Here is a 14,880-nt window from a genome sequence, read left to right on the forward strand (position 1 = left end):
GTAAAACACTGGTATGTTAAAAAACAAACCATGGTTAGATGTAATGTCTCTGTGTCTGTTTTAACAGTCTCTCCTTTGGGTGCACTATTCTTTTGTTTGACTATATTTACAATAGGTTGGTTGCCTCTTTCTTTCCTGTTTTCACAACATCAGCTGAAGGCGGCTCTTGGGTGGAAGAGCACAAACTTTGGGCAGCATTAACAAAAATGAATGCAAAGCAAGAGGCAACAGACTGGCTGTCCTTGGAGTGTTGCCAGTGGGGAGATCAGGCTTAGGGAGATGGGGAGGGTTTCCTTGCAAAACCCTGGAGTCATGGCAACCAAGTGTACCTGCATCGCTGGAAAAAAGGGGAATTTTATTCAATGAAGTGGGACAATGAAGAATTTCATCTCAACTTCCTCTTCAAGTTTTTCATTTTTCTGTAATTCAGGTCCAGTTCCGTGTTGTCTCTCCAGCTGAGGCTGTCAAGCAGAACTACATCTCCCGGGCTGCACCAGCCTGTCTTCTCTGGATGGGACTGGGGGGTGGTTGGGTGCATCATGGGAGTAACAATGCAGCCAGGAAGCAAAGCATGTGGAGAACAGCAACACAAGGTTGCTGGTGAACAGTATCTTGAAGGTATTGCAGCAGGAGAGGTGCACAGAAACTGCTCTCAAGTGGTCAGCTTTTGAGGGAAAAAGGAGGAATCACGCTGCAAATTTATATATATCTAATGAAAAAAATTCTGGAGGGGGAGACTTTGCTGATAGAAGTTGCTCAAAGTTACATGGCATGGTTGCTGGTTGGAGGGAGACCTCCTTCTTCACTCATACTAAGCGATGGGGAAGGGACCAATAAGGGCTGAGCATGAAGAATTGGCTGGTGTGGACAGAGGAAGTTCTTGTTTTCATGTCACTGTTGCAATAGCTTGGCTTTACTGTTCCTCACCTTTCCACCCCGGCTGGACTGACAAGAAGCAAGGTGGCCAAGGCGGTGGCCAGAAGATGAGGCAGTGGGCAAGTGGCCAGCCCTGCCTGGTTCTTCTCAGCTCTTGTATCAGAAGTCAGCTCCCTGATGTCTTGCACATCCATTTGAGTGGCTGCCAGATGTGCAGAGGTGCCCATGCTCTCTGACTCTGCCTACCCCTCAGATGTCCTTCTGCCTCTGCCACCCCCGCCCACAAAACTTGTCATTTCAGTGGCACAGACAGTTAATAGGAAGCCCAGCAGAAAGCTCTTTCAAGCAGCTCCTCTAACCTGTTTTTCTTCAGCTTGCAGAGACAAAGAAGCTGTTTTCTTGTCCTGCTGGACTTTAAAGGCTGGCTCCAATCCTGCCCTTGGTGCCCTAATCCTGCCACCCCCTCTGAGCCTACCTTGGCTCCTGTCTGCCTGTGCACAGATGGGCCTCGGCACACTGGGCATGGTGGCCTATAGGCATGGTGGCCTGTGGGCATGGTGGCCTTTGCACACAGTGGCTCCCAGGATTTGATGGTGCTCTGAGCATGGTGGCTCCGTGGTGACTTCCCAGCATAGTGGCAGGGTGGCCCCCCGGGCACAATGGCCTCACAGTGACCCCCGGGCACGGCGGCTCTGGGGATGGCGGCCCAGCGGGTACCTTGACCGCATGGGGGCTCCTTGGGCACAATGGCTCCTTGGGGAAGAGGGTCCCGCAGTGTCTCCCGAGCCCTGTGGCTCGGTGCCCGGGGCCGCTGGTCCCTGCACCGGGGCAGTGTCGGGGGCCGGCCGGTGCCGAGCCCTCCCCGCCGCGATCCTCCTTAAAGCCCTCCCCCGGGCGCCGCCCGCCGGCCCGCCCGCCCGGCGCCGCTGCCGCCCTCGGTGCCCGCGCCGCCCGCCCGCCCGCCTGGTGCTCGGCGCTGCCGGTGCGAGCGGTCGGTGCTGCCGCCGCCGCCCCGGGATGTACGCCGGGCGGAAAAGGAAGAAGCCGGTGCCGAAGAGGTGGGTGCAAGGATGGGGGTGGGGAGTGGGCTGCCTGGGAGCCCCCCACCCTGTCCCCGGGGGGTGCTTTGGGGTGGGAAAAGCAGCTGGGGCCGGTATCCTCCTCCCCTCTGCAACCCAAAGGCACTGCTCGTTTGTGAGTTTGAGATACCCAGATATCCTCTGGGCTGAGTTGCAGGCTTGCTTAGATTACAGTGCTGGGGGGCACTTGTGTAAATCAAGAGTACTGCAATCATTATGTAATTAAAGAACCTTAATGTTCAGTAGCTAATCAATATATTGCTCAATAGCCAGTGCATACTGACCCCCCCGAGGCCTGGCTGGAGTTTGTGGCTCTGGGACCCCATGGTCCCCCCTGAACCCCCCCAAACTGCTCCAAAGACATATCAGTGTCTTGACTTCAGGTTATTAGGTATGTAGTAGATATAGGTGTATATTTCTGGGAGCTGGTGGGGGGGAGAGGGAAGTGCTGAGTCCGAGCCTGGCATGAAGAAGGGAGTGTCACACCTTCTAAGAACATGGCAAGAATGTGAGCCAGAGCCTTTCTTGTGTAATTATTAGGGACTTTTAAAGAAGTGTCAAAATATGAAGGGTTGCTCTGTCTCAAATCTTTCTCCTGGTCACCTGTCCTGTAATGGGGCTGATGTGGCCAAGCTAAGGGTTTAGGTTGGACTCGTTTAGGTTGCAGGAGAAGATGTATTTTACCATGAAAGGCATGCTTTGGAGCAGAGGAGACAGGGAGCTGGATCACTGGTACTAGGGGGCCAAACTTGGGAAATGGAGGAGATTATTTTCTTGCCTCTGCAACTGGGCAGATCTTAAAGTGCAACATCCCTGCTGAGAGAGGGTCAGACAGACAAGGGTGCGGGAGGCAAGATGTGTGGCCAGCCTGGTGGGAAGGGGAGATGGGGTTAGTGAGCTGTTTGGTTCCTTTGCAGTTTGCTTGATGCTTAAAAAAAAAAAAAAAAAAAAAAAGAAAAGAAAAAAAAAAAGCAATATTTCAGCACAGGCAACCCCCAACTGATGGTTTTTTTCCAGGTAATATCACCAGGCGTTTGCCAGTTTGCAAAAGTGGTAAACTTCCTGCTGAGTTGCCCGTTCAAAGTGCAGCTGGTGAAAAACAACACTGCAGCAAGCGTCACAGCCTTTGCCCCATTTAGAGCAGAGCTTTCCTTGCAGCTCTGCTTGTGCTAATTTACACAGGGGTCACTGGCTTGCTCTCAGTAGCTTTATCACGAACTCTGCAGCATGGCTGCACTGCGTTTCGTACCATATCTATTGAATAATGCTGTGCTGTGTCACCACTCCTACAAATAGGACAGCTGCTAGGGCCTCTTTAAAATGCCTTTTCCTTGCTTCTTGCGCAGGCATCAAGCTGCCGCGCTGGCTGTAAGGATTCAACACATCATGCTCAGAGAGCAATGCTCCTTGGGACATTCTCGCACAGTGCTTGGGGCAAGGCAGGGACTGCTGGTGCCTTGACCTACAAAGAAGGAGTGGCTGGGCAGTGTGGATGGAGATGATCGTAGACACAGGGAATTTAAATAGATTGGGCAGGACACAAATCCCGATCTAGACCAACTTCACTTTTCAGGTAGACAAACTTCACTTTTTCAAAGAGCTGGGGAAACATGGTCTCCTTCAGCGCTTGCATGTAGGGATTCTCTGGTGCCTACCAACATGATTATGCTCAGGCCAATGCCTTTCCCTCAGTAGGTCCATGTAATGGAGGGCCAGGGTTTTCCTTGACCTGACTGCTGGCTTGTGCAGAGCTCATGGGGACTTCATAAACTCCCAGCAGAGAGCAAACAAATTTGTTAGAGATGAGCCAGCAGAAGCTGTTTAGCAGTGGCATCAGGTGATGAAATCACATTGGCCTTTTTCCTTTGAAAGCAAGGTTAAGGGAAAAAGACGAGTTGTGTTTGCCCTGGAGAACTGAAATCTATAGGACATGATTCTCTGCTAGGAACTCTGTTTAGCCACCTTAAAGCAGGAGAGGAGGGCTATATAGTTTTGCTGGAAGGGGTAGGACTTACTGTATTTCCTGCTGGGAATAAAGGTATTTATGTTGATAACTGCATAGTTTCCTTCTGAATCTGCAGGAAAATAGCAAGGGTGAAGGGCTGGCAAAAATGCTACGGGATGTGGGATAGTTCAAAAGGCAATACTGACTTTTCTGATTCTCACCCAGCATCCTGCTAGATAGGAGAGATCAGCTGTACCTGTCTCGCTGACATCCTTGCTACAGTGCAGGTGCTTCTCCATAAACCACAGAGCATTACTGAATAGCTTGTAACCCCACTTCTGGCCAAGATTTTGTGGCAGCAGCTAGGACTGAATTTCAGTCCTTCAGGCTGAAAAGGGCTGTGGGTTAGAAGAGGATGTTTGAAGTTGTGTCAGCAGTTATTAGGGAAAAGTACAGATGTCTTTTAGATGGAGAACTCTATATGTGACTGCCGCACAAAGGGCCTGTTTGCTGTCCCCATGTCCTGTTCTTGCTGCAGGCCATTAGCACTAACTCTGAGGGGTTTCACATGCTGCCACGTAAGAAGCAGCTGCATTTGATGTCCCCTTCCAGCTTAGTTACAGATTGAAGCAGACTGATGGAGTACGGTCTCCTGGAAATGTGCTTCAACTGGGGCAAGAGCTGGATTCTTATCACTGAAAGGAGTGATGACTGCCACAGGGGTGCCTGGGTGATGCATCAGAAGGGAATGCGCTTGAGTAGGTTTGTACATCTCCGTCCAAGGTCATTCACTCAGCACTAAATGCCACTGTGCATCTGCATGGCCAAGTTTGGGCCAGCTGGAGGAATTGAATCATAGAGGCCTGCTCTGTAGGGGAGAAGGATGGGCAATGAGATGCACGTGACAATGTGTTGGGCCAAATGCAGCATTAGGAAGCAGTAGCCTAAACGATGTCCTGTGACAGCTGCTTGGTATTGCTTCTGTGAGGAATGTGTTTCCAGTGTTTCCCCTTGGGTAGGCCATTCCCCTTCTGGGTAGGCCTGGGACAGAATGAATGGGACAGAGCTGCCCTCTCTGCACAGATGGGGCCCTTTGTAAGGGCAGGATGCCCTGCAAAGCCACTGCCTTCAGGGGGTTGCCTTGGGTGCAGTGCTTCCCCACATAAACGGGCTGCCGAAAGAGCAGTGCAGCCTCACCAGTGCCTTGAGATTTCTCCTCTGCATCATCTGTCCCCTTGAGGGTGGCCATGAAGGACAGTGTGTGCTGTGGCTGCGTGCACGTAAGGACAGAGCTGTTGCAGTGTCCTCCTCTAACCCCTTCCGCTTTTCCTCTCCTTAGCTTCATTGCTGGCTGTGTCACACCATGTGTCTCAGCCAGATCATTTTCAGTGTTTGGCCAGATGATCCAAGAGACCCTGTTATGCCTCTGCTCAGCCTGTGTGCCACCTTACTCTTTGTTTACTGCTCCCTATGGCATGCAGATGTCTACTGGCTTATTAATATACAGCAGAAGTTCTCATACTTTTCGTTTCTTTTCCTATTTTTTCTGAACATCCCTTCCAAGAGGCATCATCCATCTGTTCTTCCCCTTATAAGGAGCTATGCAGTAGCTAAAAAGCAGTGTCTGAAGCAAAGGGGAAAGTGGTGTGGTGTGGTGTGGTGCAAACTCAGCAGGTGCCTGCCACCCATAAAGATGAAGATTCCAGTGGTCTTGGCACCAGCTTCTAGCCAACATGTAAAGCATAAGCCCCCATGCTGGGCTGCTGGGCTGCATTCTACAGAATTTGCACCCTCACCGTGAAGGGCCGTGCTTCTTGCCCATCTCTGGTTTCCTTTTCCTCACCTTTCTGGGTGTTTGTGGACTGTATTTGGATAGTGAGTGTGCAGAGGACTCTTCTTGAAAGTGCATCTGAGAAGTCAAAATTATGTTTTTCTCTTCTTTTTTTTCTTGAGCTCATCTCTGTTTCTGATGGCAAGGTTCCATAGCTATTTCATTTTTTTCCTTCCTGATGAGTGATTGTGATTTCAAAAGTGGTTGTTAAGCTGCTGGCTAATGGAATACATAAAGACACTGATGCCAGTATGTTTTGCCTGGCTTGTACAGACAAGTTCAGTAATGAGTTGTACCTATCCTCTCTGAGAAGCAGGGTATGTCCCTCCCAACAGTCACGTTGCAAAACAGCACGACTGAATTTTCCAGAAGAAATGCTACAATTATCCACCCCTGATTAGAAGTCCCCTTGGTACATCTCTGCAATGAAAATTCAACAGACACCTTGCTGTATTTCATTTAATACTCATTCCTTCTCTTGCCACACATACAAGCAGTCCTGCCAGATGAGATTTGAGAGTAGTTTTAGAGGAAAAAACTTAAATTGTTTCTAAGACTGGCAGATCCTGTTATCTGAAGCTACCTTATGAAGCAAGGGTATCGGCAGAGAGAGAATTTGTGGTTAGACAAATTACATCAAAACAGTATGGGCTACATGTTATGGAACACAATCTAACCAAATACAGAGGGGGAGACTCCCAAGAAGTCTAAATGGTTTTTCTTCAAGCAGGGAAATTCAATTCAGCCTAAAAACCCAAGATGACAAGGTGAAATCCCAGGTTCATTAAAGTCATTAACTAACCTGTTACTGACTTTGTTATGCCTGTGACTTCAGTCCTACTGTGTGAAATAACAGCAGCTGAAGGACACAGGTCCCTATCTCAGCTTAAAAGAGAAAAGAGCTGCTCTCATGAACTATTTCTGCAGACTGAGGGGTGGTCCTAGAGCCCAAGTTTGGCATCAGATGTTTTAGGTTGGAAATGCCCATCTGAAAGGGTCAGAAATCAGAAAGTTGGAAGAAAACAAATAAAACTCTACATTAAAAAAGAGGTGGTTTTCTAAGTGCTGTGCCTGTAGTATCTTTTTTCCCAAGTGCTGCCATTGACTTTCACATGTATTCCTCTTTGTAACATTAGTTAATGAATAATGATGGAGTCAGGCTCTGAGCAGTCAGACACTCTCTGATTTTTGAGTAAAGAAAAGAGGGTTCATTTTTGTTACCTGGTTGCTAAGCTCCAGGTATGGAGCTTCCTTCTACCTATGATGATAAATGTGCTTGTGGGGGCGAAACTTAGAGGGAACTAATTGAAAGAAATTCAAATAAAAATCTTTCTAAATCTTCCCTCTTTCCATGCTTGTTATTTGCCAGTGTGCTTATTGCCAAGGCCTGGAGAAAGGCCAGTCAGACCCTGGGCAAAGGCAGTGGCTGACGTGAATCCTGTGAATAGTTCAGGTTAACGCTTGCCATTGTGAGGACCTAATCTGAGCATGTGGAGTGTGACCGAGGAGGGACCAGCTGAATAGGTAGGGTATCTGCTGAGAGAAAGAGGAGCAAAGGCAAGCAGAGTAGGGCATGGATGGAGGAGGTCTAACTAGACCTCCAGGAGATGCTGTGAGGGCTTGTAGGTCTTTGGCCTCAGTGTCCCTTTCCCTGCCAAGGCTCAGCATTGGGAGCAGAAATGGGAGCGAGGCTGTTGTGTCCAGCTGAGCTACCTGAGTCAGGCTGCACATTAAGTTGCCCATCTGAGGGTCACCCCCTGCTCCAGCTGGAGGACATTGTACCTGGGGCTGCACAAGGTGTCTCTTTAAGGTGGCTGTATCTCCCCCAGCCATCGTCTGGCAGACTTGCTGGAGGTTGTCCTTGCTGCCATGCAGTGTTACTTTGGCCGCCTGATGTTTTACTGTCATTGCTACTGCAGTAAGGTCCGTGCTGGGTTTGGAAATGGCCCGTTGGACAGGCCCATTTGATTACACTCTCTTTGGCTTTTTCCAGCCCCAAAACACCACTTGAGTGTGTGAAGTCCAATCCCTCCAAACGGCATCGAGACCGGCTCAACCAGGAGCTGAACAAGCTGACTGGCTTGCTGCCCTTCCCTGAAGATGTACGCACCAGGCTCGATAAACTCTCCATCCTCCGACTGGCTGTGGGATACCTGAAGGTGAAGAGCTACTTCATGGGTGAGTGTCTGGGCTGGTGTTGCAAGGGTTGACTCTGCTGAGATGGGGAGCTGTTGCCAGCTCCACAGCACTTGGAAAAGCTCCTGGGTCTCAATCCCCCTTGCACTGCCCACATTCCACCCTGAGCAACATTTGCCATGGGATGGAGGATTGTGTCCTCTGAAGATAAGATAATGATGAGTTGTAATGCCAGAATCTCGTGTATTAATGCATCAATATTACATCTTTAGGCCTGAAATGTATTTTAGCTGAGGTGGTGACCTGAAAGCATCTTGGGGCACTGGGAAGGAAAGTGCCATGTGTCCAGGATGTGGTCGTGTGGAGGGGTTGGCAAAGCCTATTGGGAGGTGTTGCGATCATGGGACATCTACCCCCTAGACCTCCATCTGCTGCTATGTCCCACTTCGTACCCATGTCCCATCTGAAAGGTATCACCTTCATTTTTGGGTTCTGCACACCCAGTTTTAATCCTCTGCAGTCAGTGACGGGTGCCTGATGTGTCTGAAAAGCAACATCCTTGGGAAAGTCAGGCAATGTTTTAAAAACAATTTGCTGAAAAATGCAGCTGAGCTAAGCATAGTTCTGCATTCTGATGGGATTTGGGAGTAGGTTTAGCCCTGGGAATGGTGGAGGGGAGAGCCATAATTTTCTCTGAAATTGTTCACACAGTTTCAGAATGAGATTGGAGATGTCAGTGCTTAGCTTTGACTTTCTTTTTTTAAACCAAACATTTCTTTCCTTATTGAAGAACCATTGTTTCACATTTATGTATGAAACAAATATTTCTGAAAGAAAAAGGAAAAATAAACACTTCATTTTAAGTTAGATAAGACATTTTAGCTCAACCTGAAATGATATATCTAACTTTGCTGGGTGGGGAAGTTTCTACTGATGTTGACCTGAGTGGCTTTTCTTTCTCTGCGACTAGGGAAGGTAGTCTGGCCAGCTGTAGCTGTTTGATACCTCAAGTCCAACGCAGAGAAAATATTAGCGTTAGGGTTCCTGCCTCTGCTTTCTCTTCACTTGAAATGTCTTTTTCAGCATTTCTCTCCTTCCTAAGGCTCCTGGGGCTTAGTGTGTCCAGGGGCAGGTCTCTTCCCTTTGCCATGTTCCAAAAGGCAGAGTTTTCAATGAGCTGGTTGTCATGGCAGTGCCTGCAATGGTGTCTGATGGCCTGAGCCATGGCCCTAGTGCAGTCTCAGGGATTTCAACTGGGTGTTGTATTTGCAGGTGGAGGTTGGTTGATAGCTCACCTTTACCAGTGGGAAGAGAGGCCTGGGCAGGGGTTTTCTGGAGTCTGGGTGAGGTGGGCACAGCCCATCTGGTTGGCTCTTGGGTCACTTGGGTCTCAGGAGGGACATTGCAGGAGACTACTTGGGACACGGAGGGCAAAAGAGGAGTTCTCTGTGTGGAAAGATTTTTCTGAAAGTCTTTTAAACTGCTCCCTTCCCTCTTCTTTTCTGAAATACCACAGGAAGAAAAGGAAATGCAACTTGCTCCTGCCTGCTTTCAATTACTGGCAACCAGGTTGCAGGAAATGCCATCAGTATTTTTGCTGTGTGCTACCTACCTGGTTTTGGGTTTTGTTTTAAGCAGTGTTTCCTGGTATATGGGGCCTTTGGAAATTAATGCATTTCTTCTGCCCCATGCTGACAGTCTGTGTTAATCCAGCAATGTTTCTGATGCTCTCACTGAGAGTTGTGATTTGGGGTGGAACAGGAACAGAGCACTTTGGATTGTACAGCGAAGCTCAGCCAAAAAGTTGATTGCTGGATTTCACCTCGTTGCAAGTGTGGGTTTAGTGTGGAGTGTCCCCAGCTGTGCAAGCCTTGCATTGTACAAAATGACGTGGTAGGAGAGCTGGGGTGTGTGTGGCTTTCATGAGGGGGAACTGTGAGCTGCAGATGGTGGAAAGCAGGAAGATGAAGTGATTTGCCAGGGGCTGCACAAGGAGTCAGGAGCAGAGCAGAGAGTAGAGAGCCCTGTCCCCATCACTTGTGGAAAGGATGTAGTCCAGCAGAGAAATGGCACCATGGGTGGAGGTGAATAGCTTGGGTACCTGTCTAGCAGTTGAAATATCCTACATAATTTCTCAGTTTATTTTTTTGTAACACTCTCCTTTTTTTCCAAAAACTTTCCTGTGTCTCACTCTTACCAGCACTTGTTAAAGAAGGAAGTGATAGATAATATGGTGTGCTTTTGCTGAACAGTAACATTTCCCTCATCTAACTGGAATTGTATTTTTTATAATTAAATAAAATCAAAAACCCAGGGATCCATGGGCTGGTATGTCTGTCTCTTGGGTAATCAAGGGCAGGAATAGTTACATAGGGCTGTTCTCTATGTCACCCTCTGATGCCTTGCAGATGACAGGTTAAACAAGACTACTCTAAAGGCATTTGTTCAGTATGTCATTTATTTGGTTCACTTCTCTCCTCTTGCTTCCTCAGAGTCTCTTACTTGTTGGTGGTTTGCTGCTGCGTTTACCTCCCGTGCCCTGCTAGGTTGAGCTGTGATGGATATGTTCAGTTTCTCTAATGAGCATTTTTATGAGACTGATTGCGATGCTTTGTACGCAGAGACCCCAATGCACTTTTGCAGGATGAAAGGTTAAGCTGATGTGCCTGGGAAACCACTCTTTGTGTTTGCCTCCTTTTGAAGCCCTGCCGCTTGCCAGCCGTTGTGTAGATCCCTAGTAAAGGGCAACAACCACATTCAGGAAAGTGACTGTGGCTAGACAGCACTGCTTTTTCACTTCTGCCCTCGGAACTGGGAGCTTTTTGGTGTATTTTTCGCACATGTGAATGCAGCCCCCTTCCTTCTGCCCACAGGCTGTGTGTGTGACTGCCCTACAGGAATGAAGGCAGACTGGACATTCAGCAGCAACTGATGTATCTGAGGTAGTTACTGCTGATGAAAACATTTGTGCTGAAGGCTTCTAGTCTTTCTGCAGTCCTTGACATTGAACCCAACCTGGGGGAGGTGGGATCACTTGCATCCACTGTACATCAACAGATGCGGCACTGCTGTTATGAGCAAGACAAATACCTGCAAAGGGATCTGCACTATGTGCGGAGCTATCCTGGGTGTACAGACCTCCTGGTCACCCTTTCATCCCAGCCATAGCACAGGGAATTTTTGTGCTAATGTGTTCACACCATGCACCACTAAGGAACATTTCCCAGGCCTTGGGATTGCTGATGGATCAGCTCATACTCCTGAAGCTGTAGCTCAGGTTTGAGGCTTTAATTGTGGAATCTGTCCTGCAGAGCTGGTTTTTCAGGTGAGAACCAGAGCACGTGCCCAGAGCCTGTAGGCTAGTGGAGGAGAAGTTAGGTAACCATGTCGGTCACTTGCATGAAGGTGGAAAAAATAATGAGTTTAGACTTTAACCCTAGGTCTTTAAGTTTAGTCTCTTCTATGCTCTCCTGGAAAGCAGCCCTAAAGCTGTGGGGCAGCCTCACAGGCCCTGGATATCTTTGCAAGATAGGGCCCTGACAAAGGACCAGAGAAGCATCCACCCCAAAGTCTATAGAGGCTGTAGGTTGATCTGTGCTCTGCAAGGCAAAGCGGAGGGGAAGGAGTGGCCCCGTGAAAAGCAGGAGGTGAGATAACAGCTCTGAAATAACCCCTTACTGGAGAGACTGGAGGGTAAAGGACACGTGGACATAGATTAGGGTGTCTCCTTTCCTGTCATGTGTACCACGTGCTCAGAGGGAGAGCTCCTGAAGGGCAAGCCCCAGAGCGCTGTGGTGGGGATGGTACGAGAGAAGGGAAACATGGCTGGAAAGCACCCAGCTGGGGCCCGACTTCTCCTTCCCTGCACAGGGCCGGTTGGCCGGAGCGCTGTGGTAGAGGGGCAGCTCTACAGTTTGGGAAGTGCAAGGCTAACAGATGTGGCTGCCAGCCCCTGGAGTGCATAGTCCAGTGCTGGTCCATCCTCAGTGTCGCTGACCCATAGTGCTGGATTACAGGAGTTCAAGGAAACCGCTTTTGCAATGGTTCATAAAGGAGAGCAGACTGGGAGGACCAGTGCGGTGACCCCTCTTCTCTTACCATTTTAAATCCCTGCAGCCTTCATCACTAGAGTGTGTTAGTGCAAACACTCGCTAACTCACTCCTCAGCCTCAAACAGCTTTCCCTATGCAATGGGACAGTCACAGCACTGCGTTGCCTCCATGTAAGACTTGGGGGCTTTGGGGCGCTAGCATACTACACAGTACAGCTGTGTGCAGGGTGGGTCCTCATCCTGATGATGATGGCTGATCAGTCATGGGTGCTGGCCTGGCCTCTCTCATGGTTTTCGCTGGTCCCCAAGCACCTCTGGCAGATCTTCTAGTTAACGACTGCTGCTGGCTCTCAGCATTTCTCACAGCCTGCAACAGTACCCTGAGCCCATACCAGTACCCAGTGACTGTGGCTGGGTTAGAAAGGCTGTGGCCCAGGAGGTCTTTCCTTGGAGGAGGACCCTGAAGGAAGTGAGGGGGACACAAGGAGACTCTCTTTGCTCTCTTCTATGCAGGAAACCATGATGAAATCTGTCATGAATGCAGTCTCCCCATATTTCTTGCAGCCCCTGTCTCAGGTGTTGAAGGCTTTTGCTGCTGTGAATATGAGCAGAGCTGTGTCGCTGTCTAGGTTTGAGGAGACTGCAGGGAATCCCTTTGGTACCAGCCTCACTGGCTACCCAGTGTGCCCCCTCTACTTTCCTGTGGATTCACTGTTTCTGTGAACCATTTTTTAGGAGGCAGAGGAGTCAGAGTTTTCAGAGTCCTCTGAAGTTAAACAGGCCTGGCCCCCTCAAGGTGAGCTTTTGGGGGGTTGAGCACCTCTGATATAGGACCTGAGCTAAATCTACATAGTGCCTGCAGTAATTACACAGATACAATCTGTCATGTTCGCCAACAGTTGCTTTGCTGTGCAGTGAAAGCATGCTGACCTGGCTGCCTTCACATGAGATAAGTAATTGCTCTGTGCATAGCATTGTATGTGCTTTGGACATTGTTGGGCTCTTCAGAGGTGAAGATGAACTAAGAACAACCATTTCCAAATGCCTTTTCCTCTGGTGTCTGCTATCTGAGGGACAGACCTGGGAAATAGGATTCATTCACTGCTTGTCAGTGAAATGCAGGGAAGCGTGAATGGGTCCTTGCTGACAGGCAACCTAATATCATGAAAAGAAGATGTGATGCTTTTGCTATGTTTGGGATGGAACAGGTCCTTCTGTCCTCCTGCAAGACAGTGCTGGCACCACATTAACCTCCATTGCTTTCCTTGTTGATGTTCAAAGAAAAGGCAGCAATCAACCCTTATTAATATGACAGGACTTTGTAGCACCCAGCACATGTCTGAGATTATGTACCAGGTAGGATGGAAAGAACAGCCATGCAGAGCAGGCAGTAGATCTCTGATCAGGGGCATCTGATCATCACACTCCACTACCAACCGACAGGATGTGAACTTCAGGCTGCAGTGTAAATAAAGCCTGAAATACTGCCAGGTATTATTTTCACAGTCTGGTTACTAAAGCAGTTACTTAAACACTGCAGAGCAGTAATTGTGGATAAGGGAGACTCCTGCAGCTAGGAGAGGTATAGCATCTTGTGCGTGCATGGCATGGGGTGCGGGTCAGGAAATATGGGGCAAAGACAGACATTTTTCATCTCTGGAGTCTTGTGCTCAACAGAGCGGGCCAGTGGACCCTGCTTAAGCTGCATATAGGGAGATGCCAGCAGAGAATGGGATGGGCAGAAAGCTGACAGCATCCCTCTATGCTTGAAGGCTCTTATGTCTTCTCTCCTCCAGACTAAATAAACTCAGTTCCTTTAGATTTTGCCCCATGCCAGGCTTGTAGACCTGTCCCTCTGGGCTCTCCAGAGGCTCTGTCCAGCCAGTGGATGTCTCTTCCACCCCAGGACTGGGCACTGCACTGCAGCTGGGGCCTCTTCACCTCTGAGCAAGAGCAGTTCCCCCTGACATGTTCAGCACACACCTTCCCAGCATGAGACTTGCTTTGGAAAAGAAATCATTGTTGCATGGATTCACATTCAGCTGGAGACCCATCCTTGTCCTGGAGACCTGTTCTAATAGGCCAATTATATCCATTTGGGCACAGTCCATTTGATTTTCTCCCCTTCCTCACTTTGTCCATGTCTGCCCTGAAATTCATTTTGTTTGAATTCAGATCGTTTCACCAATTTATCAAGGTCGAATTGGATTCTGGCTCTGCCTGATGAACTGCTGTGTCATCTGCAAATTGCTGCACGCTGCTTGTGGTGTATCACATCAGGCATTTCACAGAGATTGCAAAAGCCCTTGTGCCATGATTTTGAGTTTGGTTTTCTTACTCTCACCTTTTCACCTCTTGCAGGGCTCCTCTCCTGCAGCAGCAGACGGAGACTGTAGCTTCCTTCAGTGAGCTCCCCTGTCCCTTGTACCTAGGCCTCCCTTTCCTTCAGCAACCCAAGCTCACTGCCTTGTCTCCAGGCAACTTTAATTGGTACCATATTGAAAAAGAGCTCTTCTTTCCAAGCATTTCTAGTGAGTGAAGGCAATTTCCCTTTTTCCCAGGCAGAAGTGTTAATATAGTCTACACAGAGCCCAAGTACAGGGTTATAACCAGTTCAACAGGGAGTCAGATGTCTATGGATGATCCTGGACATTGCCTGCACAGGCTGTGTCATAGGTTAAAAAGTAAAAAAGTAAAAGTAAAATCCCATGTACTGTTAGAGGTTTTTCTTGCAAGAAAAATAGTTTGTACAAAAAAGCTCATCCAAGGCTGAGATTCCTCTTGGCTTCCTGTCTTTGGAGCAGATATTCAAATCTTTGTGGCAGCAGATAGACCTATTGCTTCTGAAAGCAGGGATGACTAGAGAAGAGAAATTGGATGTCTTTCTCTGCTATCTTTCCCTCCCCATTTTCGTCCAGTCTTGCATACAGCCTCCTCTTTCAACTCTTCATTCAAGACTGCA

The 14,880-nt window shown here is 48.7% G+C and overlaps 1 protein-coding gene across 4 annotated transcripts in view; it reads left to right on the forward strand.

Moving 5' to 3' along the window:
• The first annotated feature begins 1,767 nt into the window (after positions 1-1,767).
• LOC112990876 (uncharacterized) overlaps positions 1,768-14,880 on the forward strand; it is a 46,075-nt gene continuing 32,962 nt past the window's right edge. For 3 of the 4 annotated variants that reach the window (XM_064515490.1, XM_026112904.2, XM_064515491.1), the window contains exons 1-2: positions 1,768-1,934; positions 7,725-7,909. In XM_064515490.1, coding sequence (XP_064371560.1) covers positions 1,894-1,934; positions 7,725-7,909 — 226 coding nt within the window. In that variant the 5' untranslated portion in view covers positions 1,768-1,893. Of the gene's footprint in view, positions 1,935-7,724; positions 7,910-14,880 lie in introns of those variants that run through there. The other variant, XM_064515493.1, reaches the window with a different exon arrangement.

The sequence above is a fragment of the Dromaius novaehollandiae genome, chromosome 7 (assembly GCF_036370855.1).
Source record: "Dromaius novaehollandiae isolate bDroNov1 chromosome 7, bDroNov1.hap1, whole genome shotgun sequence".
In the NCBI taxonomy this organism is placed as follows: domain Eukaryota; kingdom Metazoa; phylum Chordata; class Aves; order Casuariiformes; family Dromaiidae; genus Dromaius; species Dromaius novaehollandiae.